We start from the raw sequence: 10,768 nt of genomic DNA on the forward strand, positions 1-10,768 counted from the left end.
GACTTGTGGCATTTACAGTCAATGACAAAATGACAGGACTACAAAAAATTGCTTGTAAATCTCTTATGTTATATGATCACCAGAATACTGGATTGAATTTTTTCAAACTGAGGTGCATAAATTCAGATCAATGAGGCCTATGATCAATCAGTTCCAAAAAGAAATACAAAACCTGTGCTAATTGAAAGAAACAAGTTGACAAAAAAAAAGTCTAAATCCCAGATTTGCTGGTAATAAAGCATAATGAGAGATGTACAAGCAATTTTTAAAGGGTCGGTCATATTTGACCAGGAACACCAAATAAGGTAAATTATTTTCAGCACGGCACAAGGGTTAAATTAATTCTTTATTAAATCTACAGAATTACTCATCCATTGCAAAGTGAGTCCATGGCACACAATTTGGAAACATGGAAGTAGGAACGTTGTCATAAAACTGATCTGCAACTCCAAAAGTCTCACAACGATATAAAACGTCACTTCTCACGAAACGGTCTCAAAACTGTCTGTCATCTTACAAAAGGAATGTACCAATATCGATGTAACAACCACGAAAGCTCTGCTTACAAGCAGTACGACAAAGCACAATAAGGTAGAACCTAGCACATATTAACAGCCAGAACGTTGTTTTCCAAAAACAATAAGGGTGTGTCCCTCTTTAAGTTTCACAGAGATACAAAGCGACTGATAACGCGTTTCGATTTGATTCGAAAATTCAGGGTAGGAAAGAGTAAAGTGGAAAGCAGGCTGATTTGAAGTGCTCGTATTCTTCCCCATCGAAGCGCTCCGACCCTGACTTAGGTGTGGCGGCAAAATAACTTGCCACTAGTGCGTTTAATGGAGGTCATTTTACACAATAGCTGGTAGTGCTTCAGCTCACTTTGCATAACATCTCTGTCATATATCCACATTCCTTCGTGGTAAACGTCAAATCCCCTGTCATTGCAGCATATGTCGTTTTACGACTGTTTAGCTTAGCTTCTGTAAGCCTGATCTCAGTAAAAATGTACAGACCAAACAATGTACTGTGCTTCCTACGCAATTCTACCTGGCTGTAGTGACCAGGCTTGGCAAAAAAAGTGCATTTCCATGTGCGGTTGACTGTCAATGCTTATGTGAAATTATACTATGACACTCACTGGGTATAAATGTGACCCTGCAGCTAAACTGTAGGAACAACATGAACGCGAGGGCTTCGTCTCAAGCACAGTTCACCAGCAGGTTTTTTGCTATGGTTAAGATTTGAAGAGTTCTGTAAACACTGATAATGTACAATAGTGACGGTCTCTACTGAAGCAGTGCCAATAGGGAAAGTGAGAGTAAAGGTAGGTATACTAGAGGAAGAGACTCATGTTCTCAACACTCTGTCTTTCCCTTTGCACTCATCTCATACTGTTAATACAATGGAAATCGTTGACCCTTTTTTCCTCGTGGCTCTCTTTCAGCGCCCAGGGGTGAAGATGTAGTCCAGTGCCTGTCTCTCGGCTGCGGCCACGTTTGGATGCCACAGGTCCACCATGAATACCACTCTCGGGCCATCTTCTGGAGAACCTGAGCACACAGATATGGAAATCATGATGGAAGTGGTAAATACTAACACTGGGTTCAGTAAGTGTGTGTATGCACAAATTTGTGCGTAAAATCTGCATACAAACATGTTCACAAACAATGATTCACCATTAACTTTTGACTAAAATGTATTCTAAATTCACGGAAATTACAGTTGAACCCACACATACACAAAAAGCATATACGCTGCATGGTTTTATATTCGTATTAAGAATGTGTTTATGCATAGATAATTAATCTTTTGTATATTTCACTAAATACTGTTATAGCTCAATCTGAGAGGTTTATCTGTATAACAACGCAGATATGTTACAGCTTGCTAATTAGAGGTTTTTATGAAAAGTGTTCACTGTATTTGAACTGGTTTTGAGGATGGCACACTTGGCATTGCTTGAGGATCTTGCTGCATGTCTCTCAGGCGAGAGCATGTCTTTTGAGAGAATCGTATAGTCAAAAAAGACTGTAAAGGAAAGCCTGTCTGAAAAACCCTTATATCGAAATGGTTTGGGTGTGTTTTATGCAAATTTCTCATTTAGTATATTGAATGAATGAATGAGGCATCTATACAGAGCTTTCATTGTGTATTGCTGCACACCCAAAGTGCTTTACAATCATATGAGGGGATCTCTCCTGAGCCACCACCAGTGTGCAGCATCCACCTGGATGATGCGACGGCAGCCACTGCGCTCACCACACACCAGCCACAGGTGGAGAGGAGAGAGAATGATAGAGCCAATTCAGTGATCGACAAGGGCCAGTGGAGGGAATTTGGCCAGGACACTGGGGTTACACCCCTACTCTTTACGAGAAGTGCCATGGGATTTTTAATGACCACAGAGAGTCAGGACCTCAGTTTAATGTATCATCCGAAAAACGGTGCTTTTTGACAGTATAGTGTCCCCGTCACTATACTGGGGCGTTAGGACCCACACAAGCACCCCCTGCTGGTCTCACTAACGCCTTTTCCAGCAGTAACCTAGTTTTCCCAGGAGGTCTCCCATCCAGGTACTGACCAGGCTCAACCCCGCTTAGCTTCAGGTGGGCAAGCAGTCTTGGGGTGCAGGGTGATATGGCTGTGGCATATTCCAAATTCAGTAACATTAGAACGAGGTTAAGAAAAAAATTAATGTGCATAAGTGTGTGTTGTGAATTAGGCAAAAGTACAAAAAAAAAAAAATCCACAAAATTATTATCGAATAAAACTCATTTTCTTGCCCCTGAAAACGTTTTCGACATGTTGTGAGTGGTTGCCAGGGTGGTGCTATAAAGCTGCTGTTCGGAGTGGTTTATAGCAGGGATTGTTTTGGGTTGACTAATGTAGCTGTTTATGAATGCAAAAATGCATATTATGTAAACGCCTCTTAATTACACAGGGGCTCCTTACAACTGATTAATTGCAGATGCATTGGAGCTCCCATTCTCCAGCTTCATTAGTTTACTGTTTGTGTTTAACAGTTCTGTCTAATAACTGAAAGCTATACATTATAGCAAATGCTATAATATTTTTTCATATACCGTCGATGCGTTTTTGTAAGAAAAATATCCATATTCAAAACGTAATAATCACTGTAATGTAGCTTGCGCTCACTGTTGTACACTAGAAGCAGTTCTGGGCGGATGACGTATGAGGTCGGCTTTGCGCATGCACCACTCAGAAGTGACGCACGCGGAAATGCAGCGGAGAGATCAAAACAAAACAACGGCCACTAATTAACCCGGAGCCGTGTGAGACACTTTTTTTATGGATGGGCGATTTTTACTGAAGTTCTTTTGGACTGATGCATGCAACACCTGCTGAGTGCCATTAAACAACTTGAAAGATCAAAGACAATTTTTAATATAACTCCGACTGGATTCATCTGAAAGAAGAAAGTCATATACAACTAGGATGACTTGAAGGTGAGTATTTACGGGCTAATTTTCATTTTTGGGTGAACTAACCCTTTAATGGCAGGAATGTTGCAAACTGCGTCAGCTGTTAGAACTTCTAGTGTGTATGGCCTGTATAAAAATGCTAGTAGTCTGTGCGTAACAGTCCATCTGTGCGGAGTGGATGCAGACAGGTGTGTTCTGTTGTTACCAGATACTCACAAACGGGAATTATAAATCCTTCATTTCAAACTATGCTTCACACTAGCTGGTTTTTATTTGGGAAAAGTGTGCACAAATTTAGCAGTTTACTGAGTTTACTGATGGTTACAGTGTTTAATTGCTTTTATATTTAATATTTAAATCTTTATATCTTAAATTAAATAGTGTGATATCATATATTGGCTTTATATCAACCACACTGCTATTGAAAAAAATGAAAGAAAGTGCATCAAAAATCCACTAAATAACTACTGCACACTTAGTTTTCTCCTTAATACTGAATAAACGCCTTATGCACTACAATCTATTATATTTATTCTACACATTATTTCTGTTTCTCACCATCATGGAACGCAGTGTGAAGAAAAGAGTCATCGAACAGCAGGCAGCTTCCCTCAGACCAGCACTGCGGCTCTCCACCAACTACCAACTCACAACCAGAGGGCACCTTCAATCCTGCACACACACAGAGAGAAAATGGCTTACACACCTTAAACAGCCACACAGATCGCTATACACATATAACGCTTACATTACCAGTCAAACATTTGTATGCATCGACTGAATTTATGTTTCTCATGATCTTAAAAGCCTTTGATGCAAATATAAACTGTGCCTACAAATGAAATTCATATTTACAAAACTAAAACATTCTTTAAAAAAATAATTTTTAGCATCCAGGTATCCAGAATACATGTGAACTCCTTCAATACTGTTTAAAAAGCATCTCAGGATGCACCTCATGAAGTTGTTTGAGTGGGATGCGAATTTGAAAAGCTCAAATATAGGATGACAACGACTGATTTAAATACACTACCATTCAAAAGTTTGGGTATGAAAAGATTTTTAAAATCTTTTATATGACTTAAAATACAGTAAAAACATAATATTGTGAAATTTATTACACTTCAAAAGGACTGTTTTTTTTTTTGTCAGCCATTACTTCAGTTTTGAGTGTCACATGATCCTTCAGAAATCATTCTAATATGCTGTTTTTTCTGCTCAAGAAAAATTACTTATTATTATGAATGTTGATTATTATGAAAACAATTGTGCTGCTTAATATTTTTGTGGAACCCATGATTAATTTTTGTAGGATTCTCTGATCAATAGATATTTCAAATGTACAACATTTGTTTCAAATTTAATTTTATGTAACATTATAAATGTCTTTACCATCATTTCCAAAAAAATTAACACATCCTTGCTGAATAATTTATGTATTAAGTTTTTCCAACAAAAATTATACTGATCTTTTGCACTGATCTGATCTGACTTTACTGTGATTCTAAACTGTGAAAAAAACAATGTTTTAATAAGTAGCTGTGCCCAAACTTTCGACTGGTAGTGTACATATATTCACATCCTTTGACCTCTTACCAAGGTGGCAGCGCAGGCGTACGTTGGTTGGCCCGTAATGCTCAGTGATGGTGGCTCCGGGACTGAGCACTGAGAAGCAGGCGTTCCCAAACACATTATTCGCAATAAAGGTACGGAGCTGTCCAAGAACCCTCCACGCACGTGGACAGCGCCTGGCGTTCAGCACCATCGGAGTACCCTGGTTCACCAGATAGAAGGTCCACCACTGGCCACGAGGTGTGCTGTTGGCCTTCCAGCCCAGTGGAAGCGAAGAGCCAGTCCGACTGGTTGGCAGCCGGTACATGCTCTCAAATTCAGCCAGGAGTGCCGGGAAACTTCTCTCCAGGAGCTCCACATCATGCTTCTGTGCCTCCCGTGAGAAGAAAGGAGCAGAGGGAAGGTCCGGCAGGAAGAAGACCTCAGGTTTTTGGATGGATGGGCGGTTGCAGAGCAGATATCGGCCTTGCTCACGTACGCCCTTGTGCACACGGCCCATGCCGGCCCAGGTGTAGCGCTTGGCATACTCCTGCAGGCTATGGTAGAGCCGCTGGTTCAGGCTCTCACCGGGTTTGGCACAACGGAAGCACTCGGGCGACTGGCAGTAGGCGAAGCCGTTAAGTTCTTCCTCGCCGACTCCACTTCCTCCAACCCCGCCGACCTGACGGAGTTTCAACGAGCCTCTGTGGGCCGAAAGGTCAGAGGCGAGAACTCCACCAGGAACCGCCCCGACACGTGGCTTGGGGCTGAAACCGCCACGGAGCGATGGTGCGGAGTGTTCGCATCCAACACGGTAGCAGTACCAAATAAACAGAAGGGCGAGACAAAGAGCAGTGCCTAGAGCACTGGACTCACACTCTCGCACCGACTGCATGCCACCTGCCACCCATTCCCTCATCCGCTCTAAAGACCACTCCATTCCTGCATACGAACATACATACACACTCTATCCCAAACGCACACGCTCAAACGTACATGTAGATATGATTTAGAGATTCTTATTTGTTGGCTTGTGCATTGGAAGGCTTGATTTGATGTTTAACTGAAGTGACACAGCCTTTGCCCGTCGTCAAGGAGCTTTTTGTGCAGTCTAATTTGATCACGTGCCGATCGCTTTGGTTAATGCAAGCGTGCATTTCATTTCCTTTTCAATGCATTTGGAAATGTTGACAGTGTGCCGCCATGAGATAATTCAGCTGCTTCTTGCCTCCTGATCCAGACCAACAGGGACACAGTGCACCCGAGGGCACCTGGGAGAGAGAAAAAAGCAGATATAGAGACATTTTGTGATAAAGCGCAGCAGAATAACACTACGCCGACATTGCCGTCGAGGCAAACTGTATCACACCTGCCTTGATGGCCCGGTTTGACCACATGATCATTTCTATATACCACCCACACACATTTGGCCTCTTCTCCCCCTCCCCATGCTCACGCACAGACCGACGAGCAGCTTGATAGAGACCGCAGCACACACGGGTATGGCATTTGAAATTCAGTCTTTGCAACACCTCCGCACTGCACTTTTTAAAATCATGAGTCATGAGAGAATTCCAAGCATATTGCAATAAAGCATGCAGACAGTCAACACAAACCTGCAGCAGGGACAAATTTGACCGTAGTGCCTAATTTCCTGACATTTAAAGACAACAGGGAATTGTTGCATTACTGTTGCATTAGGATCCCTCAGATGGAATGCAACCTGAGGCTAGTAGAGATGAAAGACAAAAACAAACCTAAGGTTTAATGCAACATCTCAAGGCGGCTGTCAACACAGATTGAGAGAGACAGAGAGAGTGACAGCAGGGGAATGCGTAAGAATACAGCACAAAGAAAAACAAACCCCAGCCACCTAATGCAACATTTAAATTATTAAATTAAGCATGCAAAGACTGTAACGAGTCAATGCTCAAATTGACGCCAATTCAATTGCATATTTACCGACAGCTTCACGGCACTTCTTGTCTGTCAGATTCGCAGCGACTGTTCTTCCGCCCGGCGCTGCCACTTATTCTGCCTCTACACTTCCCTCTCAGACACCTCCCTGTCGCTGTTTTATTGCCGTTTCTAGTCCTGCCCTTATGTCCGTAAAGCGCTGTCAGGCGACGTCCATAATGCCGAAGACAACCGGGCAGAAAACAACATGACAGACGTCCGAAAACTCATCATTGAAATCTGGGCGTTTATATAACGAAGACGCATAACTGATCGACTGACTGGCTACTGAAACCATAACAAATGCTTCATTATAATATTAATATCGATACTGCTCATTTTTATCACATTAACACGAATAATAATAATGGTAATAACAAGAATAATTGATGTTGTTATTATAACTGTATAGTAGCTATTAAAACAGTTGCGTGCAGGTTGTAAACCGCATAAGGAGGGTGTCACGAGCAGGTAGTGGGGGGGATTTCGAATCATCCCAGTGAATCGAATCTTTATCCGTTCACCAAAAAGATTCACTTAATGACAAATCCAGTGAGCCTTTCTGCATGTTATCGTTAATCAGTTGGCTATAAGTTTTGTGCTATGAGTGAGTCATCGAATCTTACACGCAAACGATTCCTTAAACACCGAGTCGTTCATTACTAAAACAATTCCATATCTTTCATCTTAAATTGCGTAGCCTATCTACAAGCGACTTTAGAAAGTGTTTAAGCATTCGAAATGGTTTCTCCAAAAAAGACAAAAGCAATGATTTATCTTTCATTTTAACGTTATTAAATACAATTATGAATTAACGATATCATCAGTCATTTTCACACGTTCAGTAGGCTATTCTTTAGTATCCCTCTATCCTTTAGTATCCTTGTTGTGAATTCAGTTCTCAAAGGTGAAAAGGTTTTAATTCTTAGCTACTCAAAAACACTGATCAGCTGAAATTTGCAAACACTTCAGGCAATCAAATGCATCAGGAATTTAAAGGCAGGAAAGCAGTCGTGTGCTTCAAATGGTCGATCAAAGCCGAAAAGTGATTAGAATTTAGAGATTTGTTCATTTTAGAAGATTAATTTAAAACACCGAATCGTTTAAGCCACCTGTACAGCTGTCCACGTAGCCATTCTCAGTCAAACGATATGAAAAAAGGTATAACCAAGTGCAACAAGAACTAATCACGAAAAAAGAACAAAGTAAATCCCACTTCTGCCACGTGGTTAAGATATGTGACAGCTTTACTCTAAGAGTGCATGTTATTTTATAATAAAAGCATTAGTAGTTGTTTACAAGTGACACCCCCCAACGGACTACAACTCCCATGGTGCATTGTACGCCACACAGACAACTTCCTCTGACGTCACACTCGTGAGCGTTTCGCGCTAGAATCCCCAACAGATGGAATCGCAACAATGTAACGCTTTGTCGTTTGTTTAGAAATTGCGATTTTGCATTGTTGCTACATTTCCAATGGTCTTCGTCGATTAGTTTTTGTTTTTATCTGTATTTGTTTATTTTTCATTCAGCTGAGTAGACTACAGGTACGCGGACATCTGCTTTGTTTGAACCTGCAAAGCTAGGAAACTGTCCTGTTCGAAATGCAGTTATGCAGGCATATTGATTAAACCTGTTACTTTTCCAGAAAACTACAGTGACAGTGCAAAATACAAATGACTGACAGTGCCAAATTTGAAACTTGCCTTCACGCGAGATAAACAGCTTCCTGATCGGCTGTCCGTGGGCGACCTTCAAAGATAATCTATCTAGATTTTATGAAGGACCTCCCCCTTTTCCCAGCACTCATATGAGGAGTTTACCAACAAAACCAACTTAAAAATCAGATAATGTTTCTTAAAAAAAATATATGAAGGTTTAACTGAAGTTACACGTATCTATTTTTTTTTTCTTTTCAGTTTTGCTTTCTAACAGCTTAGAGGTTATAAGTAACATAAATTAGCCTCTTGTTGGAAGACCAAACATTCTGAGAGCTGAAATGAAATTAATTGAAATATATAGAACTTTTATAAGTATTTTTTCTAATGCATGCATTCCTAATTATCTTTAGACTTTATGTAATATAGATGAAATTTAACAATATGTGCACATAAATACAGCTATTAATATGTAATGAGTCCATATATTTTCTAATATGATGGCAATGATTCTTGCAAATCTCAGTCATCCTTAGGTTTCACAGTAGTACTGATTTCACTTTGGAACAACATAAAATGAAATGATGCTGGTGACAATATTTTTGTCTCGTACACTGTACGCATAAAACAAATTATATTTTGGGCTTTACTGTTCCGTGAGGCCAAGGGAGAGTCATATTTGTAAATGGTAGGGAACATGACATTTTAAACATGGATAATGTTTTATGTTTGGATTGTACTACATACTGTATGCTATCCACCCCCCCCCCCCCCCCCCCCAACCATTTCCACACAAATGCATACAATCTTTTAACAGTCTAAATGTTTTCTTTATTTCACACGAAAAAACTGAAGTACATTTACAGTTTAGAAAAACAGGGCTACACACGTATAGTACGCGTGTACTATGCTGATGACAATATTTACGTCACGTGCACTATACGCTTACATCAGCATAAACATAAAAACCAAAGTATACTTCGGGTTTTACTGGAAATGTTACATAATCAGATTCCAAAAATTAAGTACTTGTAGTTAGATTAAACTACATTTTACATTTCATTAAACTCACAAAACCTCTGCAGTTCCTTCACGAACCACAGTTTGGGAAACCCTGATGTAATGTAATGTTTAATACACTTCATGTTGTCAATAACAATGAATGGAATGCTTTTTTCTTTGTATTTTTGTATCAGTATGGTACAAGATTATCATATTTAAATCGATGTGATAAACAAGTTAGGTCAAAAGTAATCAAAAAGTAGCTAGATTATATTACCCAACCACAATTTTGTCATGTAGGCCTAATTTGGAATCAGGAACGGACTACAATTTGTAAGTAATCTACCCAGCTCTGATGACATCATAGGTCACATGACATTGCCAACATAGAGAAAGTAATGTTCGATTATACTTCGCTCATTTTTTTTTCGCCAAACCAGTTCAGCGCAAATGGATTTTTTTTAGCTTACACAAGAAAACTCTTAATAAGATTTTGACTTTTGAACTAAATCGTTACTATTTTTGAATATAGCCGTTTAATTTAGATGTTACCAGATGGTGCACACTTATAGCTTACCTGACAACATATTTTTTTTCCCTATCAAACTGTATGTCAACAAACTATGTTTTCACACTGCACCAACAGTTTCATGAATCGACAAATGCTGATTAAACAAGTTCAACATGTTCAAAACAAGTGCCAACCAACAGCAAATGCCAGCAAGTGGTAATACTGATCTGACAAATGTGACAAAGTGGCTGTTGCTGTTGGTCGGCCTATATTGGTGCAGTGTGAATTAGCCTTAAGAGAGACATTTCCAAATATGAATGATAATTTTGATCAATTAGTTTGTTGACATACAGTTTCATATGGGAAAATATGTTGCCAGGTAACCTACAAAAGTGTGCACCATCTGGTAACATCTAAATTAACTGGCTACATTCAAAAATATTATTTAACCATTTAATTCAAAAGTCAAAATTGTATTAAGAGTCATAGGCTATAGGTAGAAATAGCTTACGTTACTCACTTTTGGTGTGGCAGTAATATGACCCATCCATCTGAGTCGCAACATATGTGGTTAAAAAGGGGGGTTGTAATTCAAAGCTTGGACGGTCCAGCAGTCCACCCCATGGCTGCAGGGGGGATGTCTC

General features: G+C 39.9%; 1 protein-coding gene across 4 annotated transcripts; it reads right to left on the minus strand.

Moving 5' to 3' along the window:
* Positions 1–338: 338 nt before the first annotated feature.
* On the minus strand, positions 339–8,199 carry LOC107687974 (aspartate beta-hydroxylase domain-containing protein 2-like). 4 transcript variants are annotated; one of them, XM_016485493.1, is made up of 5 exons: positions 6,957–7,280; positions 6,611–6,723; positions 5,040–6,265; positions 4,002–4,115; positions 339–1,550 (listed from the first exon to the last, which is right to left on the minus strand). In XM_016485493.1, exons 3-5 carry the CDS (start codon positions 5,932–5,934, stop codon positions 1,441–1,443), a joined length of 1,119 nt encoding a protein of 372 aa, XP_016340979.1. In that variant the 5' UTR covers positions 5,935–6,265; positions 6,611–6,723; positions 6,957–7,280; the 3' UTR covers positions 339–1,440. The 4 variants fall into 4 exon arrangements, with proteins under 4 accessions (XP_016340979.1, XP_016340980.1, XP_016340978.1 ...); XM_016485494.1 differs by lacking the exons at positions 6,611–6,723; positions 6,957–7,280 and adding an exon at positions 8,119–8,199; XM_016485492.1 differs by lacking the exons at positions 6,611–6,723; positions 6,957–7,280 and adding an exon at positions 8,063–8,122.
* Positions 8,200–10,768: the final 2,569 nt, after the last annotated feature.

This window comes from Sinocyclocheilus anshuiensis, unplaced genomic scaffold (assembly GCF_001515605.1).
Source record: "Sinocyclocheilus anshuiensis isolate Anshui unplaced genomic scaffold, SAMN03320099.WGS_v1.1 scaffold213, whole genome shotgun sequence".
NCBI lineage: Eukaryota > Metazoa > Chordata > Actinopteri > Cypriniformes > Cyprinidae > Sinocyclocheilus > Sinocyclocheilus anshuiensis.

What these genes read in the sequence shown, in the direction of transcription:
- LOC107687974 (XM_016485494.1), bottom strand. Translation starts at nt 5,934, where the DNA reads ATGGAGTGGTCTTTAGAGCGGATGAGGGAATGGGTGGCAGGTGGCATG. An exon ending in ACGCCTGCGCTGCCACCTTG is followed by an intron (nt 4,116 to 5,039) that starts GTAAGAGGTCAA and finishes GTGTGTGTGCAG; the next exon opens with GATTGAAGGTGCCCTCTGGT. An exon ending in TCACACTGCGTTCCATGATG is followed by an intron (nt 1,551 to 4,001) that starts GTGAGAAACAGA and finishes CTGTGTGCTCAG; the next exon opens with GTTCTCCAGAAGATGGCCCG.